This window comes from Cupressus sempervirens, chromosome 8, assembly GCF_028749045.1.
Source record: "Cupressus sempervirens isolate cs-2001-9-10 chromosome 8, ASM2874904v1, whole genome shotgun sequence".
Classification (NCBI taxonomy): domain Eukaryota; kingdom Viridiplantae; phylum Streptophyta; class Pinopsida; order Cupressales; family Cupressaceae; genus Cupressus; species Cupressus sempervirens.
In genome coordinates this window covers 331000424-331027948 of record NC_143125.1, presented here as the reverse complement: position 1 = coordinate 331027948, position 27525 = coordinate 331000424, and the positions used below count along the sequence as shown (strand labels likewise).

Below are 27525 nucleotides of genomic sequence, written 5' to 3'. Positions count from 1 at the left end.
TACTCAGACCAACTCCAAAAGATCCCCAATCTTGGTGACCTTGGAAATTGATGTTCGTTTCAAAATTCAAGACTTTGACCAGAATTTTGTACCTCTAAATAGACCTTATAGAATTCTGATTTCTTTTTGGTTTTTCCTTGTTTTCAAGTTTACAGGTGTTTTTGAAGATATATGCAAGTAAATAACAAATAACAAATAACTTTGAACTAAGAATGATAAGTAGCATTCATATATTGAAAACACTTAACAATTTGTAACTGATTCAAATTACACCAGGCATAATATTCAGATTTTTGCAGTCAAAGAAATAAATATATCAAATGGATTTGTCATTGTCTACAATGAACCTAGCGCCAGCTGTAGAGGGTTTTACAATCACAAAAGATGGAGAGCTTGCTGCCACAAACCCTTGTATGATCTCCCAACTGCAAAATGTGGCTGCTACTAAGAAATGGTGCCCACAATACAAGCCCACGCTGCCTCTAGAAGAAATGCTCAAGCTGGAATAGGCTGGCCACCTGGCTGAATTTGATGTTTCCTTTTGATAAATGGTGGTATGAAGAATGTCGATCCTTACCACAAAGAATAGTACCTTCCAACCCCAATACTAAATCACCAAATCCTTGTTGAGGTTTGCATCCAAACACTCCAGACTTAGGGTTTTCGTCCCAAGCCTCTAAATCGCTCCACTAGAGCAATTTTCAATTTCACAAGTTTCAAATGTCAAAAGATACTCCACAATTAGGTCTTCATCTCCTTATAACTCCTCCCCAGTGCAAATTGAACCCTAAATGAAAATTACACTTTGCACTTTATAATAAAATAATATTTTCCCAAATAAAGGCTTATGCAGGAGCATCCAGAGGTATAAGGGCAATCCTGTGTCACCCAAACAAAAATATACTTAGACTTAATTTCTGTTTCATGTGTTTTTATTTTTGGATACCCATTTGGGCCAAATAAAAGTTCCAACTCTCACAGTTCCACTATCAGTGTGCTAGAAAATCCCGAAAAAATAGGAGTATGTAATTGGGCCATCATTTTGGTAAACTAAAAGGTGTGAATTGGCCAGATGAATGTAATTGTGATTTAGAGCATTCCAGAAAAAGAATCAGGTCAAAAGGCCCCACGGTTTGAAAGTTATTGCAGTTTTTCGGGTTTTGGAGACCTAAGAATGCTTCAAAGTCAGGTTAGGGGCATTAAATGACCTCGAAAAGGGCCGAAAAATGGGGGACGAGCGAAGCTGTCCATAGGGCTATAGAGTGCTTCGAGAGCTTTCCGGAAATGTAAACAGTTCGTCAATCGGAGCTACGGTTCAAAAGTTATGCCTCCCGGAAGTTCGGTTACCATATCTGGATTCTTCTAGATTTGCGCCAACTTCTAACGCAGCTTTTGGAGCCTTCTATTTGGTCGGTGGATGCCTACTAGCACTTTCTAGAATGTACTCCTAGTCCTTAACCCTCCGGGGGTCTATTTAAGGAGATTTCTGGCATTGTAAAAGGCAGTTCGAAGTGGAGTTTGAGAGGAGGTACTGATAGGAGAAATTATCTCCACATTTATGCTATTGTAAGCCCTTAGGGCATGTTTTGAAGTTTATTTTCTCTGTACTGAATGTACTAGCTTATTTTTCAGTTAATACAATTTCCCTTTTCTGTTGTGTCCATTTTGTTCTTGGGTTGTGTCCCCATCAAGTGGTATCAGAGCGGGTTTTCCTGAGTGTGTAGACAGAGTGCCAACTGTGAGGCAGTTTGCACCAGGACTGTGTGGTTGTGGGTTTGAGTTAGAAGATGCCTCCACGAAGAGAGCGTGGCGGAAGGGCCAGAGCTATTAATCCTGAGGAGGTTAGAGCCCTCCAAAGGCAGGTACAGGCATTGCAAGAGGAGCTTCGTAGAGGAGCAAATGTTGCCGCAGGTGACGACAATGAGGATGACAACGAAGAAGATGAAATTGGACCAGAAGGGGAATTTGACGAGGAAGTTCTAAATCATGCAGAGGAAAGGCTTTTTAAGGCCATTACTAAGTTTGGGAAAAGACCTACAATTGAAGTAGGTGTATTTTCAGGAAATCTGAAACCAGATGAGTTGATCGATTGGATCAATGAACTGGAAGAATACTTTGAGTATGAGGATATCAGGGACCCAGATAGGGTTAAGTTTGCAAAGGCTAAACTGAAAGGCCATGCCAAAACCTGGTGGCAAGAGGTTCAATTGGAAAGAAACAGAAGAGGAAAGGAGAAGATCACAAGATGGGATCGCATGGTGAACAAATTGAAGAAGCAGTTCATTCCTGTGGACTACGAGCTTGATTTGTTTAAGGAGATGCATGGGTTAAAGCAAGCAGGAAGGTCAGTCAAAGAATATACAGAGGAATTTTACCGACTCTTGATTAGAGCGGGGCATGCAGAAGCAAATAAGGAGAAGGTTGCTCGTTATATCAGTGGTTTGCGACCTAGCATCCAGGAGGAATTAAGTCTGGTAAGAATGACCAGCGTTGAAGAGGCATACCAGTTTGCCCTACGAGTTGAAGAGAAGCTGAATAAAAGGTTTGAAGGAAGACAAAGAGGGCGCGGTCAAGGAGGAATGGGAAGCGGTAGATCATCTAGAGGCCGCAATGAAACCCAAAAGAAAAATGAAGATGTGGGTACTAGCAGGAACCAGAGGAATGAGGGTTTCAACCGCTCCCATGATCAAGACTTTGGAAATCAGAGAGGAAGAGGTAGAGGACGTGGACAAGGAAGAGGCGGCTTTCGTGGTACCTGTTTCCATTGCAATGAAGAAAGCCATCGTGCCTTTGAATGCCCTCAACGACAAGGAAGGACAGATAGGAGAGCTGAGGGCCAAGCTAGGGTTGCTCATGTGGATGAGGATGCACAATCATCACATTCAGAGGATGCAGAAAGAGGAGAGACCTTGGTAAATGAAAGAGTCCTACTAAGTGGTGAGATTGAACCAGGACAACAGAGAAGTTTGTTCCGTACCAAATGCAAGTGTGAGGATAAATGTTGTGACGTGATCATTGATAGTGGTAGCACTGATAACTTGGTATCAGAAGAGATGGTCTCTAAGCTGAAGCTCAAGAGGGAGAAACATCACCAACCCTATCAGATTGCTTGGATAAAAGATGATCATAAGGTCCTGGTAAGTGAACAATGTTTAGTGAAATTCAAAATTGGGAGTTACCATGATGAAGTTCTCTGTGATGTTATTTCAATGGATGTTTGCCATCTATTGTTGGGTAGACCATGGCAGTTTGATAGACATGCAGTACATGATGGACATGCAAACACATACTCTCTGACAAAGGATGGAGTTCGTCACAAATTGAAGCCCATGAAAAAGGAAGGTGAAAAGGTATGTAGCAGTTCTAAAATTGGTCTTGTTGATGGAAGGAAGTTTTTAGATGGCATGAAACATCAACATATGTGCTATGCTTTGATTCTAAAGAAAGATAAAGAAGGTAGTAGTAAAATACCACTTGAAGTTTCAGATTTACTAAGGGAATTTGGAGATATTATCTCTGATAATGTTCCAGATGGATTGTCACCAGTAAGGCAAATCAATCATCAGATAGATCTGATTCCAGGAGCTAGTTTGCCTAACAAGGCTGCTCACAGGATGACTCCTGCTGAAACAGAGGAGCTAAATAGACAGGTTCAGGAGCTATTGAGGAAGGGCTTGATTCGAGAGAGCCTGAGTCCATGTGCAGTACCTGCAGTACTCGCACCAAAGAAGGATGGAGAGTGGAGGATGTGTACAGATTCTCGAGCTATAAATAGGATAACCATCAAGTACCGGTTTCCTTTGACAAGGATGGATGATCTTATGGACTGCTTGAGTGGAGCTCAGTACTTCACAAAGATAGATCTCAAGAGTGGCTATCATCAGATACGGATTTGAGAAGGAGATGAGTGGAAAACAGCCTTCAAGACCAAGGACGGTCTTTATGAGTGGTTAGTCATGCCCTTTGGATTGACAAACACCCCAAGCACCTTCATGCGGCTCATGAATGAGGTACTTAAGAAGTTCTTGGGAAAATTTGTTATTGTTTATTTGGATGATATTTTAATTTTCAGCAAGACTTTGGAAGAACATTTACTGCATATTCGTAGTGTCCTTGAAAGGCTAAGGGAAGAGAAACTATTAATTAATCTAAAGAAGTGTATCTTTGCAAAAAGGGAGTTAATCTATTTGGGGTTTGTTATATCACCCGAAAGTCTCAAAATGGATCCGGAGAAGGTAAAAGCCATCTTGGAATGGCCTACTCCAAGGTCTGCTACTGAGGTAAGATCATTTCATGGTCTGGTTAGTTTTTACAGGAAGTTTATTAAGAATTTCAGTGGCATATGTGCACCCCTAACTGATACAATAAGAGGGGATAGAAAAGAGTTCAAATGGACTGCAGCAGCTGCGAGAAGTTTTGAATTGCTGGAGAAGAAGGTAACAGAACAACCTGTGTTGGCACTTCCAGATTTTAGAAAGGTTTTCCAGGTGGATTGTGATGCCAGTGGCAGCGCTATTGGGGCTGTATTAAGCCAAGAAGGTAAGCCTATTGCATATTTTAGTGAAAAATTGAATGATGCAAAGAAGAAGTATTATGTTTATGATCAAGAGTTCTATGCAATAGTTCAGGCCTTAAAGAAATGGAGGCATTATTTATTGCCAAAGGAATTTGTTTTGTATACTGATCATCAGGCATTACAGTACCTAAATAGCCAAGGTAAATTGAATCAGAGGCATATGAAGTGGGTAGAGTTCTTGCAAAGCTATACATTTGTGTTGAAGCATAGAAGTAGAAAATCTAACAGGGTTGCAGATGCACTAAGTAGGAGACAGTTGTTGCTTACAGTAATGCAGGTTGAAGTAGTTGGGTTTGATGAACTCAAGAAATTGTACCCCAATGATCCTGATTTTGCTGAAGCATGGAAAGCTTGTAAAGAACCTGTTGTTGTAGATAGAACCAAGTGGTTAGACTATTTGATTCAGGATGGCATGTTATTCAAAGGTAGTCAATTGTGCATTCCAAGGAGTTCCATGAGGGAAAATCTGATTAAGGAGAAACACAGTGGAGGGATGGCAGGACATTTTGGTCGAGATAAGACGATTGCCATTCTTAGAGAACATTATTTTTGGCCTCAAATTTCACAGGATGTGAAGAAGTTTGTACAGAGTTGCCAGGTTTGTCAAGTTGCCAAGGGGTTTAGTCATAATACTGGCCTATATCAGCCATTGCCTGTTCCATCAAGGCCATGGGAGGACATAAGTATGGATTTTGTTCTTGGATTGCCAAGGACACAAAGGGATAATGACTCAATATTCGTGGTGGTTGACAGGTTCTCCAAAATGGCACATTTCATTCCATGCCACAAAACTCATGATGCTGTCCATATTGCACACTTGTTTTTCAAAGAGGTGGTAAGACTACATGGTCTTCCAAAGAGCATAGTTTCTAACAGAGATACTAAATTTGTGGGGTATTTCTGGAGGACATTGTGGAACAAGTTAAGAACCGACTTGAAATTCAGTTCCACGCATCACCCACAAACTGATGGCCAAACAGAAGTGGTAAACAGAAGTCTGGGCAATTTGCTGAGATGTTTAGTAGGGGATAAGCCCAAGGGATGGGATTTGATTCTACCACAAGCAGAGTTTGCTTACAATAACTCTATAAATAGGAGTACTGGAAAATCACCATTCCAAATTGTATATGGGAATAGCCCAAGGACTGCACCAGAATTGAGGAAGATAGAACAAAGGGAGAGGACAAGTGTTGAAGCTGAGGAACTTGCTGAACATATCAAGCGCCTACATGAGGAGGTTCAGGCACACATTACCAAGATGAATCAAGAGTATAAAGCTAGGGTTGATCAAAGGAGAAGACATAAGGAATTCCAAGTAGGGGATCTAGTCATGGTGCACTTACAAAAAGAAAGATTTCCAGCCGGTACTTACAACAAGCTGAAAATGCAAAAATTTGGCCCCTGCAAAGTTTTGAAGAAACATGACTCAGGAAATGCATATGAGGTGGAGTTGCCAGATGGTATTCACATTTCTCCCATTTTCAACATTGCAGATTTAACAGAGTATCATGATGATGGTGTAGATGAGGAGCTGGTGTTAGAGCCATGTCTGATTCCTGCTTCTAAGAAGGAGGAGATAGAAGACATTCTAGATCATCGTGTGGGTAGGAGTACCAGAAACAGGCAGTATGAAGAGTATTTGGTAAAATGGAAAGGACGACTGATCCAGGACTCAACTTGGATTTCAGCAGCTGAGGTTTCCCATTTGGGATTTCCTCTACCATTCATAAAGTGACAAGGTCACTTTTCAATCTACACTGGGTGTCTGATGCAGGAGCATCCAGAGGTATAAGGGCAATCCTATGTCACCCAAAAAAAAATATACTTAGACTTAATTTTTGTTTCATGTGTTTTCATTTTTGGATACCCATTTGGGCCAAATAAAGGTTCCAACTCTCACAGTTCCACTATCAGTGTGCTAGAAAATCCCGAAAAAAATAGGAGTATGTAATTGGGCCATCATTTTGGTAAACTAGAAGGTGTGAATTGGCCAAATGAATGTAATTGTGATTTAGAGCATTCCAGAAAAGGAATCAGGTCAAAAAGCCCCACGATTTGAAAGTTATTGCAGTTTTCCGGGTTTTGGAGACCTCCTAAGAATGCTTCAAAGTCAGGTTAGGGGCATTAAATGACCTCGAAAAATGGGGGACGAGCGAAGCTGGTCCATAGGGCTATAGAGCGCTTCGAGAGCTTTCCGGAAATGTAAACGGTTCGTCAATCGGAGCTACGGTTCAAAAGTTATGCCTCCCGGAAGTTCGGTTACCGTTTATGGATTCTTCTAGATTTGCGCCAACTTCTAACGCAGCTTTTGGAGCCTTCTATTTGATCGGTGGATGCCTACTAGCACTTTCTAGAATGTACTCCTAGTCCTTAACCCTCCGAGGTCTATTTAAGGAGATTTCTGGCATTGTAAAAGGCAATTCGGAGTGGAGTTTGAGAGGAGGTACTGATAGGAGAAATTATCTCCACATTTATGCTATTGTAAGCCCTTAGGGCATGTTTTGAAGTTTATTTTCTCTGAACTGAATGTACTAGCTTATTTTTCAGTTAATACAATTTCCCTTTTCTGTTGTGTCCATTCTGTTCTTGGGTTGTGTCCCCATCAAAGGCATCTAGGCTATAGGACAAACATTACTTTATTGAAATGTCATAACCCAAAGCGCCAAAAGGTCTCCAGAAAGGGAAAATAGTTTATAATAATTCAAGACCTTTCCAACGAGCTATAACCCAAGGGCACATCTAACCAAACGAAGCCATATTCCCCTTATTACTCTGAAATGGCTATATAAATAGCCTTATTATAAATTATTTAAATGCTAACTTAAGAAATATTTAAATGCTAACTTAGGAAATATTTAAATATATTAAAATATTCCCCATTTTGCCTCTAAAAGCCCAAACCAACTAAACAAACGTGAAACTAACCATGTCACCTGTCTGTGATTGATACCGGACGAGATGGGTCAACTGGCAGTCCCTTCCCTATAATTTAGGAATGCTCCTAGAAACTAGGGAACACAACCTGTCATCCTAAAACTGAAACCATGGAATGGTCCTATAGAACCTCACATCTGGAAACTGCCACATCCTCCTAAAAAGTAGGGATACCCCCTAAAATCAAGGAATTGCACCCAACTAGCTCCCAACTGCCTATGAAATCAAGCCCAATCACTAAATACCCTATATGAGTCTCTATCCACAACTGCTAGCCTACGAGACCCCCATGATAGGCCAACTCACATAACTCTGCTAGTTAGACTAAAGAGGGGACATCACAAACTCCTGATGTGATACCATGCAACTTTAAAAAAAAGGCATTGATTGTATAATCAATATACACTTTTAAATAAATTTTACAAATGTTATTAATAGCATGAACCAATATGCAAGGTTGTCTAAATCTAAAAATAGACTAAACTAAGAAAACTCAAAATAAGGTCTAAATTACCATTAACTAAGATTCTAGAAGAATGAGCTAAATTTAGTAAGAACTTAGGATATTAAAAATAATCTAATAAGGATCTTAAAGCCTTGAGGTAGCCTACTTGTAGATTGGTATCCAAATTAACAATTAATTCCCCATCTTCCTTATGATTGATGTTTAGGAGAGAAGTAGGGAATTGAGGCTTAAGCATGTGAACTGTCAAATGTATCATAAATTGTTTCTTAATTTAATCAAATTTAAATGCATGTTAATCATTGGGAATTGGCAGCCTCTCCTAGTAGGGAACATTACAGAGATTGAGCAGAAAAATACCATTTCCAAGTGCAATGTTCATACAGATTTATATGCCCCCGACTCCAGTTGAGCCCCTTCCATAATGTCTGCATATGATGAAATTGAATACAGCAAGTCTTATGATAACTATTATTTTTTTCTTGGACTTTGTTTTTTGGAGAATACAAATATTTGGGCTGATGAAATGATAATGGGGACCTTTTTTAAATCTAATAGTGAAATCCATTGGGAGCGATGTGAAATGAAGTTATTGTCATCTGTAAATTTCTATTACCTCGAACTTTCAGATCAATGTTTGACTTACTAATGACGAGGAAGATTAAAGTGCATTCATCGTGACCCCATTGCATTGCCATCCTAGGTTTTTGGCAGAATTCAGCAATATGTGTCTATAGTAGAATATATTCTACCATGAAAGGTTTATAAAATTTATGTATAAAAATTAACACGTTCAATGTTGGGCAACAGTAATACAAGCCCATCTTGAGAATGGGTTACTGGGAAAATAATGAGCCAAGTGATAGAAGCAGGGCCTTTTTGTATCAAAACGCTAACTCTGGCACTTTCAAAACTGCGACCATTTCCGTTCATTTTCGAACCTCAATGAACTAAACTCGGTATACAATCTGATTCTGTAAGTAGTAAATGGTAAAGGGGCTAGCTGCATTGTTTTCTGTGATGATATAAGCAGGGCACAATTCACTTGGTTTTTTCAAAAAATGATGAAACGGAAGTAAAGAGCAGGATTCGGAACCTTGGTCGGAGAGGACGACGCCTGTGGCCCCTGCGGCAGCGGCGATGTCGACGCGCTCTGCAACGAGCAAATGTCCTCTGCCCCTCACCTTTGCTTTCACAGCGCACGCCGCCTGATAAAGTTGTCCTCCTCCTCCTTCTCCCTCCACCACTACAATTGTAAATCCTGCCGCTAACGCCGTATCAATGAGCTTCAAATCCCTCTCATTCTTAAGCACGTCGTTCGCCCTTACTGTGAGCGCTAGCCCGGGCAATTGCACTTCTGCTCGCTGTAACCCGCCGGGAAATATGGTTTTTGATTTCTGCGCTTGGGAATTGCTCGGCTTCAAACCGTTTGCGAGGGAACACCTGAACGCTACTTTCCTTGCAGCAATTGTTTTTCGTGTGAGAGAATTGAAAGAGATCAAATTTTTCGAGGAGAAGATGATTTGAGGTCTCGAGTGTTTGGAGAGAGCAGGGGGTAATAATGAATGGGCCATTGCAAGCTCTTGAATCTCACAACCCACTCATTTTTTGAGAGCAGCACATTGTGAAAGAGTGAATGTTATCCTCGTGTCAACGGATAAGGTGAGATTGAGAACATAAACGCAATCAACTCAGCCACTTGCTGTTGGTAACCATTGTCCCTCAGCGATGATTCGCCCATCTCAGTACCACCTAGCCAATACAAATACACTTTTAAATCCCATTTTCTATTCCATGGCTGACAAATTTTGATTCTTTTACGAGGAAAATTGTCACAATTTTTATTACAATTATTATTTGGCTAGATCGGAGTTTTGTCTTCTTTGCACTTTGGGATTCATAGGTATAGAAATATAGTAACATTACTTTATAGGTTGTACGGTTGAAGAAGATATTGGAATCAATTAACTAATATTATTAAAATTTAATGAAAATATTATGTAGTGTTTCTTTTTTTTAGCATTATCTAGATGTGCAATGAGTGTCAAGTCATTTCATTCTAATGAGAGATGGATTCATGTGAACTATATTATTCATGAAACATAGATTAATGAGTTTGACTCAAAAAACTACACAATTGAATCTTGATATCACAATATTTTAAAAGTTGGTGTTTTAAAAAGAAATAACAAGTGTACAATAAAGGTAGTATATTTTATTTAAATATATTAAAATAATTATGAGTAACAATAGGATTGTAGGCTTGATAAAATTCTACTCTCCCTCTTGCCCAAATAATTTCAAACTCTTGCTCACATTTGTGGATATTTCTAAGAGGGAGGGCCCAACTCTCCTCAATCCCAACCCCCCTCTTATGTAGATGGCAACTATTTGCTCAGACTTAGCACTAGTTCTGGGTTCCCAGGGAGTTGGGCTTCGTATGTGTGCAAGAGGCCCCTCTTGTGGGAATTTGAATAATGGACTAGTCATTGGCAGCCCCCTGTCGGTTAAGGCCCAGGATTCTGTTATTGTTGATCAATGTGAGAGAGTGTGGTCGTTGCAGTGCTTGTGACCACTAATCCCAAGGATGGTAACCCCATTGTTGGGGTAGGGAATTAGAATTTAAAAGCTAATAATGGTGCTTGGAAAATTGCATTGGTTAGCCAAACCACTAATGTGTTGGAGTTTACATACTCCCAAGTGTCTCAAGGTGATGAAGGCCCAAAAATTATTCTTTTAGATGTGATTATGGATAACATTGTCTCCTTACTTCATATGTCTCTAGTCGAAAGGCTCATAGTGTTTATGTCCACCATTGATATGGAGGTAGGTGAACTCAAGATGGAAGCTCAAAGGGAGTATTGGTGTCTCGGTCATGCTAGGAGGTCTATGCTTATTTAAGTTTACTATGGAGGAGGATTACATTTATGTTATCGCTAGAACATAGAGCTACATGGTAAACATTATCTAGCCCTATATAGATGGAAATTGGGAGTTGACCCTAGTGCTAAACTCAACCAACCTGCCCTAATTTGGGTTCATCTACCTAGTCTTCCATTATAATTTTTGAATGAACAAGTTTTTAGATAGATTGACAACTCTTTTAGCCACTATGTCTTGGTTGACACTATCACGCTTAAGAAGCCTAGGTTAGTTAATGTTTGTGTATGTGTTAATGTGGTTCTTAACAAGTCTCCCTTAAATCCAAGTGGACAAAATGGACTTAGGCCATTGTTTATGAGAATGTCTCCTTATGCTACATCTAGAGATATGTTATGCATGGCCATGTTATCTCTAACTACAAATTCCCACCTCCAAGGGACCCCGAGCTAAAGAAGGAAGTCTCTTCCAAGTTAGATTGGACTAATTACTTGTGTCTCCCAATTGGGATTTGGGATGTAATAATACATTATTAGCTCTTCCCAAAACTGCTTTGGACCATACCCCTATTCTCCTTGGTTGGGATGATAAACCTATTTCTAGCCCACTCCTCTTTTTTCATGAGATAATATGGCATTCACATCTCAAATTCAAGGATTGCATTCAAAGATGGTGGAATATACAAATATAGGGAAGTCAAGGAATGGAATAAATCCTCCTTTGGTGACATCTTTAAATAGAAGAAAGAGCTTGAAGCTAATTTGGAACAATTATAGAAGGTTATTGCAGGTAGGTGACCTCTCTCAAGATATCCATGAGGAAGAAGTGGAAAGACAACCTCAAAAAACAAGGGAAATTACTAGAAGTAGTGGTCTAGGATTGAGTGGTTGAAGAAGGGCAATGGGAACATGACCATTTTCCATAAATTTTCCTCTAAACATAATGTTGAAGTTGATGAAAGATCAACCCCATAGCTCCCAAGAGTTACCTACATGCAAACACCTGTCACAAAAAGAGAGAAGCAAAATCTATGGGGGTTGAAATTCTTACATCCATAGATGAGACAATCTTGATGAGAAAACAAAAATTGGTATAATGAAAAGTGACTAACATGTAACTAACCTAGGTTGCATGATAATAATTTGTAAAAGAATTAATTATTATATGCCCAAAGTTTAGCTTAAGTAAACTAGAGATAATAAGTGACTTAATAATTAAATCAATATGATTTAATTAATAAGAAAACACTCTATTAATCTAACACCCCCCCTTAAGATAAACTTAGGAAGTAGCTAAAAACCTAGAAACTACTACTAAAAGTAAATTTAGATCCCGACAACATAGCCTAGTGAGGTACCCAAGCACAACCAAATCTTTGAAAAGAGGAGAAACAAATAAAACCACATGGGAAAAACCCTACTTCAAAAAGAGATGGAAATAATTCTAAAAAGAAATAGTGAAGGAATGAAGAAGCCTCCAAACTAGGGAATGTCCTAGAAGATAGGAACAAACGATGATCATGAAGAACACCACTAAAGTATGAAGCATGAAGCTACAAACACTGCCAAACTATTGATATGAAGAACCTCCACTATATAGAACATGACCAAGTAGAGAATACTAAGTTTGAAGGGATGATCAATCAAAGATGGAAAGTATCTTCATGGCCTCCAAAAATAGGAATGAAAGAATGTCTATATGGTAAATGATCCATCTCACCGAAATGCATAGGTATCTAGCCACTGCAATTGCCTAGTACATAGGATCAAATACTAAATGTACATAACTCACTCCATTGAGCCAAGAAAGCAATAGAACCAACATAACTCCCCTATAATTCTAAGAGGTAAGACATGAACACTGAAACTAAATGCAATATCTCCTACAAAAAAAAGAACTAGGAACATCGAGAGTGCAAAAGAAGTACAAATACCTATAATGGCACGTGTCATTGACACATCATGAGGATAATGTCATGGAAGGAACACTCACTCGACAAAGGAAAATGGCAAATATAATCAACATGAAACCCCCCAAGACACTTTATAACGTAGTGTGAGCACAACAAAGCACAAAGATGTGCAAGATCCCAAAATTCAATAGAGTGGCACTTTATCTTAGCGTGTTTGCAAAAAGACTACAAAAGTATGTCAACAAAGATTAAATGAGACATAAGGCCAATACAAGAGGTAGTACAACCCATGACAAATCATCTGAAACAATGAAATCGATCCACGAACCTAAAACAACCAAGATATCCACCAATGTGTAAAAAAGAAAAAAAGAAAATAGAATGTGCCTAGAGTAGAATCTAGAAAAATAACCAACATCACTAGAAAGATATCTGAAATATCATTCTAACAATATAAAGAATTCTCAAATCGGAGATCAGATGCTCAAGATATGTCTCCTGGAGTATAAAATAGAATCCTTGTCTTTGACTGCATAAACAGGAAACCAAATAGCATGAAAAGTCCAAATAACCTACAGCATTGTGACAGGCTCAAAAGAGATTTGTGACAATATAAGATTTGTCAAAAAATACTTCTATATGATTAAGATACAACCAAAAAACCATAGATAGCTTTTTAGGACAAAACAAATCATATAAGAGATGGTTTGAATGCTATCACAATTTGGCTCAAAAAATGATGATGTTTGCATCTATGACAGGCTTGTGATGTGTCAATACTTTTCTAAGATCCCTTTTGTGTCAATACTTTGTTGATGCAAGCATCCTTTTTGGAAAGAATAAAAAAGTTTTAAAAAAGAAAAACTCTGAAGAAAACTGTTTTTTTTTAAACATACACTTTTTGAAAAAAAAAAATCATGAGTTTTTTCAACAAAGCCCTTTTTGTGATTTTTTATAATAAAAGAATTAATTGTCATCTTAGGAAGCGTGCCCATATCTAGGAGCAAATATTTTGCCTTACTAGTCAACTGTGTCCAAATTGGACAAATTTTATATGAGAATAGGGGTTTTTGGGCACTATGAATCCAACCTTGAGGTCCATTTGGGCTCAAAGTGCACTAGAAAAAAGTGACCCCACAGATCCAATACAAAAAGCTATGAAAAATAACAAATCTGAAAACTAAAACTAAACCTCTTATGAAGAAAACAAGGGCATGAAAGTCCAAAGCTATGATGTCATGTTGAAGTTGATGAAAGATCAACCCCATAGCTCCCAAGAATCACCTGTATGTAAACACATGTTACTGAAAGAGAGAAGCAAAAGCTATGGAAGCTAGAATTCCCATATCCACATATGAGATATTCTTGATAAGGAAAAAAATTTGCTATAATCAGAAGTGAATGAATAAATTACAAAGAGACCAATCCTTATAAAATGAAATCAAAACTCTAATAGGTAACTAACCTAGTTTGCATTATAATAATTAATAAAAGAGTTAATTATATTATGACCAAAGTTTAGCTTAACTAAACTAGAGATAATAAGTGACTTAATAATTCAATCAATATGATTTAATTAATAAGAAAATACTTTATTACTCTTGATGGAGCCCAAATTTCCAAGCCTCGGTCAAATCAAGTTCTCCATCAACAAATGCACATGAGTTTCTGGAGTGTTACGTAGATCTCTCTAGAAAGTTGGAAATGATCAACCTTAAGCATGAGCCAAGTGAAAAAGCCTTCATATATGGAGATGCAAACCTAGAGTTACCAGCACGTCATTTACATCAGTCAATTGTGAAAATTCTTACAACCATAAATGTTGATTCATAAATCTACTGAAAGGTAAGAACTGAGAGAGAGAGAGAGGGGATGAGAGCTGCTTGTTCATTCCTGATACAAGTCATCAAGTCTGTAATGGAAAGTCTCCAGACTGGCTTTATCTTTCAACTGGCAAATCTCCTTCAATGTCATTGGCTCTAGACTGCCTGGTATTGAACAGGAGATGATATACTTGTTCCAATGCTGAAAAGAATATAGTAAAATCACCTCAAAAAATCATGGCATCCTAATGATTGCTATAGATAGAACATATTACAGCCACCATTCACAACATATTCCAAACATGATTACATTTATAAGAAAGACAGTGTAGTTTGTCTTATTTGGAATGAGACCCAACAACAAAAGGAAGAAGATTTCGTTAAATTGATTCCCATATCCTATCTACTCCAGTGATTGTAGATATCGCTAATGATGGTGCTATTAATAATTTCAGTCTGAATCGAAAATGTCTAGGCTTTGACTCTGTGCATGAACCACTTTCAGTTTTTGGCAAGAATTCTGAGATTGTTGAAGATGAGAATGATATCATACAATTCAGTTATCAAATCCAAAAATTGATCGAAACTCTAGCTATGAAGAGCTGTCAAATATCAAATTTGAACCAAACTTAAAATTCGCAGATATAGTCAGGAGTACACTCGGCACTTTCAGAGGGATATACACGCATTCGCACATAATAATCAGAACATGAGCACATACAGGAGCCGATAACTGAGGTCAGAAAGTAAGATAGTAGTGTGTTGACGGAAGACTTCAAACATTTTATCATGCTTCCTAGATACCCTGTCTACAGAAGTTCTCTCTTCACCCTATTGAAGCTACAAACAATTTAGAATGTTTGGAGATGTACGTGGAAGGGGGAGTAGTTGCGAAGCATAGGGTTCCCAGTGCACTCATGTGTTGGAGAAATAATTTATCGGGCACAGTAGAAAGGATGTGATTAAAATACAAAACTATAAAAATGGTTACCACACAAAAATAAGCATGAGCGGTAGTTTAAGATTAATAAAAAGGAAAAACGAAGATGCTAAATTTATCTTGTGATGCCATTTGTTTCCAGATGTGCATATCGCTGGAGTTATATATATTGTAGAAATTCCATCTATATGGCACGGGTCAGCAATGTTCATCTTCAATAATCAACATATATTAAAGACTAAGGGAGATTATGCGGACAGAATTATCATCGATTAATATTGAAGAAATAATAATTAAAAGAAATCCCGTTTAAAGTAATGCTAATTATTTAATAAAGGGAAATGACTTTTCATTATGAAACGTAATTTTTTTTGTATATAAAGATATATAAGGAGTAAGAAGACATTGAAAAATATTCATCATTGCAATACATCCGAACATTTTATTCAATAGAAGAGAAGTATTTTATATTTATTGTATGGAGAGATAAGGGCAATATTATGATTTTGTAATAAAGTCCATTATTTTATTTTTAAATAAAATAAAAATATCTTTTGTTTACCTTTAATGGCGCGGAGATTTAAACTGCAGGCGAATCATCCTTCATAATTATATTTTAAAATTATGTATATGATTTTGTTATCAGATAAGTGGACATGGTCAGTTAGCATTTTAAATTTGATCATCATAGGTGTCGTGAAATATTTAATTGTTTCCGCAATTGTGTCCAGTTTGTCTCAGTGGAGTTAAAATTCAATCTGGACTAATTTAAGATTGCATTATAATTGGTCTGTCGCATCTGGATTATCAAAATTATTGGCAGTACAAGTGCATTGAACATTATGAAGTTGTATGTAAAAGTTCACCAAAGTTGACTCTATCGCCCGGATGAGCAAAGGCACTGGTCTTTTATTGAAGTCAGAAAATCTACATATTTCTTCTACAAGCATCAATTCCATTATTTACAAAATTTATACAAAACATTCAATTATCAAATATTCAACATTCTAGTTTCAGTTTTATCGAGTTCAAAGACCTTGCCAGCTGAGGAACTCGCAAGGTTTTAATTCGTTATAGAAAACCCTTGAATTGAGTAGTCAGTGTTTAAGGTGAAGGTTTACCCACCTGGAAGTAGCGGAGCCCAAAGTGCAGGGGAATCTAAGTGATTTTCATTCGTTGGCCAAAATTTGATTGAGAGATCCTATCGGAGAAGTGGCAGGCTCTTGGATTTCCAATCTACAGTTTTGGGAACCAACAACCCTAACACATAAAAAAGGAACACTATCAAGTCATTGAAAATGATAATAATGAGGGTTTATTGGAAGAGAGAAAAATGGGTGAATGGGCTTCCCAATTCTTTATGCAATCTTATTTGGATGGTATCGAGATGCATTCTATTGCAATCTAGGACAACCTCCTCAACCATATTCCCATGCTTATTCAAGAGGTTGATAATGTATTGATACTTGCCTCAATTAATGAGGAGGAAGTGAAGGAGGTTGTGTTTGTCACGGAGCTTAAAAGGCCCGAGGGTCAAATGAATTCCCTCATGCCTTCTTCCAATAGTTTTGGAAGGTGATTAATTATGATATTACTGTGGCTTTCAGGGACTTCATTAGGATAGGAAAATTATGCAGGAAATCATATAACACATTTATTGTCCTTATCCCCAACATTCCTAACCCTAAGTCCATGACTAACTTCCAACATATCAACTTATGCAACCCAACCTACAACATCTTTTAAAAAGTGATGGTGAATAGATTAAAGCCTCTCCTTGATAAATTTATAAGCCCTTCCTAGAAAGGTGTTGTCCCAAGTCATTAAATCATGCATGCGAAAAAATTCCATACATAAGATTATACACTCTATGGACAATTACAGGATTATGGGTATGGCATTTAAGCTTGATATTTTCAAGGTGTATGATAAAGTTAATTAGAGGTTTCTATGCACTATCCTTTTGAAGATGGATTTTACTTCAAGGTTCATAAGGATTGTTAAGAAGCTATTCAAAGTGCTCATTTCATTTTCTTGTCAATGGGACCCTTGGTGCTTTTTTAAGGTTGAGAAAGGGCTAAGGCAAAGAGATCCCTTGTCCCCTTACCTTTTTATCATGGTGGTTGAAGTTCTTACTATAAAGTTCCTTTAGCTTGTTAGAAGTGGTATAATTCAAGATGTTAGAGTTACTTCCTCCCTCCCTTCTTAGGTTTTATAGTAGTTCATTTATGACACTTTCTTGTTTGGTTTGTCCTTGGTTATAGAGGTTAGAGAATGGAAGAACCTTCTTACAAAATATGCAATTGCATTAGGCCAACAAATAAATTATGAAAAAAAAAAAAAAAATCTACTTATTTAATACAAAAGTGGATCTTTAGAGAAAAAAATTATGAATCCCTAGCTATCAAACTATCAACATACCTAGCACATATTTGTGGCTCTCACTAACTGTCAAAGAAGTTACACCAAACTTTTGGGGCTCAATTCTAGAAAGAATACAAAGAAAATTAGCAGGATGGAAGGGCAAGATTCTCAATAATGTAAGAAAACTCCAACTCTTATTGGCATCACTTCAAGTTATCCATGTTTATGTCTTGTCCCTCTTTAAAAAAACCAAATGCATGTTTGACAAACTTGAGAAAATCCAAAGAATTTTTTTATGGACAGGGTAAAGGGGAAGAAAAGGTTAAGTTTTATTTGTTGGGACATTTTCTATAAAGCCAAAGCTTTGGGTGGTCAGGGAATTTAGAGAAATAACTGATCTTAATAAAGTCCTCTTTGTTAAGATCGGTTGGCTTCTTACTTTGGACCCTATGAATTGGTGTAAGATTATGAAAGTAAATATTTCCATAATTCACAACCTCATGACCTCCTAGAATCTCCTAGTAGGATCTAAAATTTGGGTTAGTATTTTGAAGAGTCCTAACTTATTGAGAGATGGCCTAAAATGAAAAATTGGCAACAAACAAAACATTCACTTATGGGAGGACATCTAGATAGGGGACAAATCCCTAGGTTTAGGTCTATATTGTCATCTTATGAGACATCTTAAGACCTACTTTGGAACTTTGATAGCAAATTATATTGCCCCAAAAAATAGATAGAAACTATTGTTTGATGGCCTTTTGGATTCCCCTAACTTTTTCCCTTGTGTGAAGGAATTGTGTAATCTTTTAAGAGGAATTCGCATCTTTATGTTCCCCTTGGTGGATAAATTTATCTAGGCCAAGATTTTATCAAGCTCCTTTTTTGTTATGTTAGTTTACTTACATTTGGTCAAAAGCTTGACTAATTTTTATAGTGGGAGAAAGGCGTGGAATTATCAACTCCTACCAAGGTTTTATTCTAGTGGAAAGCCCTACATGGTAAAATTCTCATCCAAGACAATCTTATGAAAATAGGATTTCAATTAGTGAACAAATATGTTTTATGTAAGCAAGAAGAAGAAAGCATTAATCACCTACTCATTCACCACCCTTTCTCCTTTGCAGTTTAGTACAGAATTATTGGAAGATTTAATATCATGTAGATTTTTAAGGGGTATCTACAATATTTTATCCATAATTATAAATTCCCACCCTCACATCTTGTTATTAAGCAACCGTGGAAACAAATACTTGTAATAGGGGTAATATGGAAGACTCAAATAAGAGGGTTTATTTGATATGATATGAATGCATGATTTGTAACAACTAAATGCAAACAAACAAATCAATACTTCAAGCCTTTGTTGCTTCTCTGGTTTATTTGATATGAATTGCCACTTAGTTGTGAATTTGGAAATACTTAGACTCTAAGCTTCAAGAAATGAAAGATAATGATACTATTGAAAATATTTTATTTTATTTTATTATTAATGGCACCAAATGATGTAGACAAAAAATAATAGTAAAACTAAAAGGGGTTTGATGCATAAATTTGTGCTAAATATGAGAGATGAGGGTTGTTTTTATAGAAACCCAAGGTTGAATGAACGATCCTAGAATTGATCAGATAAAATCAAGATCAACAGACAAGAAAGGATGCGATTGAAGAGATTTTGGAAAAAAAAATCATTTCGAACCAGAAAAATAGAGAATAAGATTAGAAGATATTTTCAATTTTTTGAGAAGATAAAGTTTCCAAAAATCTAAAAACCTGAAAAATAGAAACCTTTAGATACTTAATTATTTTGGATTTTTTGAAAAAATCATTTTTAAAAATTTATGAGAATTGTCTAGATTTTAGAATTCCTCATAAAAAAAATTCTAGATTTTTGAGGATTTAATTGAATTAAATTTTCAATTAAATGAGGTGAAATTAAATTCAAACTAGAACGAAATTAGTCATAAATCAAAATTAGGTTTAAAACTTTAGATTCCAAGTCCTTGTAAAACTTGGATATTTTTTATGGTTTAAACTTTTAGTTTCAGGTCCTTGTAAAACCTAATTTCTTTGTTTAAAACTTTAGGTTGCAGGTCCTTGTAAAACCTGGTAGTGCTTAATGCTTATCTTTAATTTTTTGTAAAGGGATTCGAGTCCCTTCAAAACTTGATCTTACCATAATCTAAAACATTAGGTGATATTGAGATAAATTAAGGATTAAATTAATTTAGGGAATTAATTTAATTCGAGAAGAATAAATTAACTAATTTAAATAATTAATGATAATTATTTAAATTGTAGGAGTTAGAAATTGAATTTAATTAATTAATAAAGATCTATTAATTAAAGAAGAATTAATTAAATAATATTAATTATTTAACTAATATTAAGAGGATGATTAAATGATGAAAGGATCACATTATAGAGGAATAAAAGATAATCAATTAAATATGTTAATGAACCATTAATTAATAGATGAATGATTAGCATTTTAATGTTAACTCACAAGCATGTCCAATTTTAAGTGTCTGCATTTGCCCCTCCTTGATGAGCATTATGTCAAAGAATATATAATTATGTCCATCCCCAACAACCCCTAATGACAATTGGTGTGTTTATGTCCCCTTGAGAGATTGTTTATCCAAGATAGGCGTGAATAATCACTTGAAGGAATATGACAAATCTTAGATGAAATAATGAAAGAGAATAATAGTTAGTAAGAAGCAAAGAGTTAGTAGATGATGATGATTATTTGATTGATATTGGACATAAATATGGTTGACAAGAATCATGTCTCATTTCATGAAGGACCCATCCTATATAAGACTAGTGATAATGTCTAGTTTTAGGGAAGATGTACCATATATAAGATAAGCAACAACATTTGGTTTTAGAAAAGATAAATCCTAGATAAGACATGTGATCATTGATTGATTGACTTGGTGATCAAATGATCAAGAATTTTTGACAAATTGATGGATTACTGATAGAAGAAATGTTAGAGAGATATATGAATTAGTGAGAGCTAAAGAATTAAATAAAAGAATTGATGACTTTATGCTATCAACTTGTACTTGATGTACTGAGTAGATACCAAATATTTTCACCATTTTTTTTATCATGCTTTATTGGAACAAAATATATACAAAATGCACCTAGATAGTGGTCATTTGGCTACCATAACAATCTCTATTAGACAAGAATAAAATATATAGGGAATGTTTTGATGTCATCCTAGGGTTATGTCATATCATGGGTGTGTATGGTTGCCCGATGTGTGACATTACTTATCATATTCACCCTACATCATCCCTAATCCTATAATTTTATTAAAACACTTCACAAATAGAAAACAAAGAAAACAAGATTGAGAAGAATCATAGCCACTCTCACTGCTTAGGGGTGTCCTTGAGGAGTGTAGGAACATTATTATGAAAGTTAAATAAAAAATGGATTGACACAACTAAGTTTTTCAACAACCTTACTAATCATTGATTGGTTTGATTGATTGATTGTAGATGTTTTACTTGTGTGATTTCAGGAATTGGCTACTTGTATAAAATTGACTTGTTTGGTTTCAAGTGTATCCATCATTGTATAAGACAATTTATTGATTGATTGATTTGGTTAATTATTGGCAAATTAAAATGTTGATAAGACAAGTCTCATGATTCGATTGCCAATTTATGAAGCTCATTTTTTTATATGAGTGATTGTTTGATTGTCTCTGTTTGTTTATCATTACAGAGGTGATTTTATTACAAGGATTATTTGATATGTTTTGATTGGATGCATCTTGGGATTCGTATGTTTAAAGTTAAGGTATATGTGACTGCCATGAAAATGATAGTGCTTGTCATAGACCCCCCGAAACATTATTTTCTTAGATGACTTGTTTTTTTTTTGTTGACTTCCATGAAAATGATAATGCCTATCACACACACCTCAAACATTGTTTCTTTAGATAAAATTTTTATATTTTTTTATATTTTAGATTATTTTAGAACCATATATGATGTTTTTTTATTATTTTTAAGACATTTTGAAAATTTTCAGATTATTTTAGGACATTTGTTGAATTTCTTTGAAGAATTTTTTTAGGACTTGTATTTGAACGTTTCTGAGCTTTTTTCAACACTTTAAGACTAACCCAAATGTCTAGCAAGGCAAGGAAATTGTGGATTGCTAGATGGACTGATAAGTGGATGAAGTAAAATGGTTCCTTAATATGTCTTGGAATTGTTTAGATGGCAATGACTATCCATTGGATGTGATAACATATGTTTGCCAAGCTTGGAGATTAGACACAAGATAGGGTAATGATATGTGGTACCAAATGGTATGTGACACATACAAATGGAGATGTCATGAGGATGTTGAAAACATACTTAGCATTTTTATGTCCTTATTTTCTATCAAAATCAAGAAAGGTATGTGGATAGGATAATGATAGGACATGAATAGGGAAATCAAGATAAATGAGAAGGGATATGGATGAAAGTTTGTGATAAGATAGTTAATATGGGCAAAGGGATGTGGATATGATAAGGGATAATGACCAAAAAGATGTGGAAAACATGAAATAGATACAACATGTGACACTTCTAGGGATATTCCTAGCCTTGTCAAGATCAAACTTGGAAAAAAGGGGATGTGGATGTTGATAAGGTAAGGGATATGTGGGACATAGGATAATGGAAGAAATGAAAGGGATATGATATGATAGGAAAACATGGATGGAATATTCCCTTAAGAATTAAATGTAAGAAGTTCATAGGAATGTGTCATTACTAGAAATGGGTAGGCAATTTTGATCTTTTTCAACAATAAGATGATGTTTGTCAAGTGGTTTTTTATGCAAATATATTAGATATTTTTCTTCTTGGGTGATATTTTTGGTGATGTTACATTGATTTTTCCATATTTTAAGTCACTCTAGTACATTTGGAGCCATTTTGCAACATCTATGTGTCACAATTTTATTGGTAAGGTGTGGTAACTGCAATAGATGTAGGCGTTGGAATAATTCTATCAAATATTGCCATAATATTTTATTTTCGTCTCTCTTCTGACACACATAGGCATTGTAATTTGGCTCTCCAAATATTTATCCATCCTATCATACACTTTGGTTATCATTGTACGTGGCATTGCAATATTAAGGCAAGTGTCACAATTTTGATGACCACTTGCAAAAAGTTCCCATGACAGTGTCATTGTTTGCACAACATAGTTGTGAGAAAAAAAGTGTCACAATATATGGATAGGTGTCACAATTGTGATGGTCACCTACAAAAAGATCCCATGAAAATGTCATTGTTTGCACAACATGGTCATGGGGAAAAATGTCACAATATATGGATAGGTGTCACAATTGTGATGATCACCTATGGAAAGTTCTGAGGGTAATGTCATCATTTGCATAACATAGACATGGGAAAAATATATTGCAATATATGGTTTGGTGTTGCAATTGCAACTGTCACCTCTAGAAAGTTCCCATGAAAATGTTTTCATTTTCATAACATAGCTGTGAGAAAAAGGCATTGTAATATATGATTAAGTATCACAATTGTGACAATCATTACATGGTCTTTGATAGGGTTGTTACCTTCTCAAAGATTTCCTTCAAGAAACCAAGCATGAATGCAACATAGATATCTCTCTAGAGTTAGTCATTGATCCCCCTTGTAATAGCTAAAATTTTGCAATCATGAGAATCATCCACTCTCTTTTATAAGTTAAAAATCAAAGAAAAAAATATGAACACATGTTCATTTTTTTTGTTGTAATTTTTAACTTACGAAAGAGTGTGGATGAGTCATGACTCTCAAATTTTGGTCATTGAAGGAGGGATCAAAGACTAGTGACAGAGACCTATCTGTGTCACATTCAAGCTAGGTGTGTCAAATGTGATCTTCAAGAAGATGATGACCTAATTTTTAATCAATGGAAATGAAAATAAATAATGAAATATAATAAAAATGACTTACCGAACTATTGCCAAGAGTCACTCCCAAGTACTCATGAGTCTCAACTTAAGATTCATGCACATTTTTCCCAATGACTCATGATTATTTGTTGATGGAGACTTTTTGACTTAAAAGTTGAGACTTAAAATATGAGCATTTTTCACACTGATTCATGAGTCTTTACCACATTAATCTATCAACTAAAGTGTTACAAGACTCAAATGTGGTCTTGAATTTGTAAGATCCACTTGGATTGGATTAATTTTTTCTAAATTAGAGGTTGACTTATAGCTTCAGTGTAGGAAAAAATATTGTTTTGTCTTTAGTTTAAAAAATAAGAGATATAGAATTATCACTGGAAGCAACATCAACTAAGCCACTAGAAGTAACATCTACAAGAAATACATCAACTAACCTAGATCTCACTATAACTAATGTCACTAGAAATGTGGTTAAAGGTTTCCTCTCGACCATTTGAGGATGTGTTTGCACAACAATGCTTCATAATTTCTATTTTTAAACAAGCCTTCTTCTGATTGAATTTTGATTGAGATGGGACAAAACACCAATGGGCACACACTTTCCTAATAGTCATTTAAAAAAATCTTTGTATGATATCCCTATCTAGTGTGAAGAGGACCCTTTCATCCTGGGTTTTATTTTTCTAGTGTTGTGGTTATATGTATATATATTTCCATGAATAAATCAATGCATTGAATGACGTATGGGAAGTTGACAACTTGTATCAACCCATTTTCTACTAGTTTTTGGTTAATTAGATGTTTGGTTTATTGGTTTATTCTATCCTAGAACTCTCTTAAGCTTACATTGACATGTTTTGATATCAATAAAGGAGATATGCTCATGATATATTGTCATTGTGTTATCAATAGATTGTTTTTGTTTCTTGTTGTCTATGTGTAGTAAATGTTAACCACTAATTTGGTCACTCCTGATTATTGTTTTTAAAGGTTGACTTCCTCATTTTACAACAATTTAACTATAAACTACATCATGAAAAAAATGTATGTTTAATATACTTCAAAGATTTGCATATACTTTGAGGTTATGGATAGATACACAAATTTAAAGGTTCACAATATAAACTTTAACCACCCAAGCTAGCTAAGAAGAAAAACAACTTACCTTTTGACAATAGAGATTAGCAAGGGATGCACCTCATATCCAACAAAATTTTGCTAGCTTTAATATCACAGTGTATATTCATGGCCAAGAATGCTCATGTAGATAAGCTAAATCACAAGTTCCTCCAGTTAGAAATTTCATACTTGTGGACCAATCTAAATGGATAGTAGTCCTCTTATCTATAAAAACCTAGAAAAAGAGAATTAGTAACTAGGAACAATGTTTATTATAACTAAATTATGATAATAGCTAACATAGAAATGGGAAGAATTTGATTTCTTACCTAATAAATTTTGAAATAGGCTTCAGTTCTCAAGAAATCCATATACAAGTAGTCTCTCTCTCTCCTTCACACACCACCCTTTTAGTGCTGCAAGGTTTTGACGCTGCACATGACTAATGAAAAAATCTATGTAGAAAATTTTTCTTATCTTTGGAATGATTTGGAAGAAAGTCTATTTACTATAATTGTAGTTCCATCATGAAGTACCCCCTAAATTGAGCATGTACATGAAGAAACATAATTAACATTTAGGGCATCAAACAATACTAACAATAGAACCTAATTAATGAAATTGGTCTCATCAAACTATAGACTAGAAACAACACTTAAAAGTTTTGGAAAAATTCAAGAAAGAATTACCATGAAAAATTGTATTCAAAGAGTTTTTCTTTACAACATAATGTAGTAAGTTTTAACATTTAAGTCACTTCATGCCTAACTAGAAGAGCTTCCATATATAAGGGTTTGTAGCACCATGATAATCAAAATTAGGATTAATGGAGACAAGAGACAAAAAGTAGTAGCTTTAACTTAAATTCAAAGGAAAATAAGAGAGCATGCAAAAAAGAGATCAATATGTCAAGTACCTTGAACACTGCATCAAAACCCCCTTGTCCTAGTTTACAACTAGGATGAAAGTTTTTAGTAGCATCTTTTAGCACATGATATGGGTATCTTGTGAATTGTTTCTCAAGATAACATAGTCCTGCTAGAATGGAAATTAAAATTATGATAGTTAGAATAATGATAGGAAAAGCCAAATTAGTACTAAATTTTTTTATATAATGAAGATAATTGATTTCCCCCATGATCTCGAAGCCCAAAATTATGATAGTCAAATTATTGATATGAAAACCAAAAAAAGGATTAGAAAAGATGATATTAGTTATACAAGCATTGTGTATACCAAGATTAGATAAGAAACATAGAATGTCCACTTACTTTGATCGTATCAATCAATCCATTAAAATGACCAATAAAAAATATTGTAGAAATGGACATTCAATTGTTTGCACTTATCCCAAACAAAGTATTGAATACTATTATGCATTCATATTCACCAAAGCATACCAAGCAAAGGCAATCCATAAACAAAAAATAAAGATGAAAAAATAAGTCAATTATTAGTGATGTTTAAGACAACAAATTATGACAAATGTTCTTGAAATATTAAGAAAACAAGGGTTGCGTGTGCAGCTCTAGTCCCTACCTAAGGTGGGTAAGTTGGAGAAAGGAGAAAGTACTTTCTAATTGACACTTAGTTAGATTGTTATGTTTATGAATGCTACATTCTCAAAAGAAAAAATTCCAATTATCCTTTTGAATAGGATCACGTTTACAATATCTATATGTTATCAAATTTATGAATGCTACATTTTGAGAAGGAAAATTTACAATTATGCTCTTGAAGAATATTGTTTTTATAAAAAGTACCATGTTATATATTAGATGTTTTGTGAAGAATATTGCTTTTATAAAAAGTATCATGTTATATATTAGATGTTTTGTGAAGAATATTGCTTTTATAAAAAGTATCCTGTTATATATTAGATGTTTTGTGTTTTATTATGATTGAAGATTAGAAAAATTATACAAAATAAATAATGGTATAAAAGTTGGCTTTTTCTGGTAAAGGGATTGACTATAAGAGACAATAAAATGAGAGTAGTATTGATGATAATTACGAAGTGATCTTGTTGAAGAGGACTGACTAAGTTATCTATGGGAAACACTTAATAATTTTAGATGGTTATCTTCAAAATAAATACCAAGCCAAATAAATTTACTTCTACCCTTGCAAGTTGTCAAAAGAGGAGGGATGCATTCACAAATGTTTGTATAAAGTGGCCAAAATTGAAGTTATAGTAGTAGTATCTATCAAAGAGAAAGAAGGGGGACATGGACAAAAGAAACAGACAAAGCAACAAGAATGAACAGATTATTGCATGCATATCACTCTTTTAAGTGGAGATTATAATGTATGATTAGTGTCATGTTGTTCTCTATTGCTAGTATCTTGACTGTATTTGTGATTTCTAAAATATTGTGGAGGCTCAATTATGTGGAATACTAACTTTGGATTAGAAATTCTCTATCCTAATACAATTTACTCTTCTATGAAGGCCTTGTGGCCACCATACTGTTGTTTTAGCAAAAGATGCTCACAAGTTTGTAGAGTACAAGCTAAAAAAATTATATATTTGGTTTGATTGCATGATCTCATCAGCTATA

The 27525-nt window shown here is 35.2% G+C and overlaps 1 protein-coding gene across 1 annotated transcript in view; it reads right to left on the bottom strand.

Annotated features, from left to right (window-relative positions):
• Nucleotides 1-9672, bottom strand: part of FZL (FZO-like protein) — a 171484-nt gene extending 161812 nt beyond the window's left edge. The window contains exon 1 of the mRNA XM_089797582.1: nt 9070-9672. Within this exon, the coding sequence (XP_089653708.1) occupies nt 9070-9547 (478 nt within the window). The 5' untranslated portion in view covers nt 9548-9672. The remainder of the gene's footprint in view (nt 1-9069) is intronic.
• Nucleotides 9673-27525: the final 17853 nt, after the last annotated feature.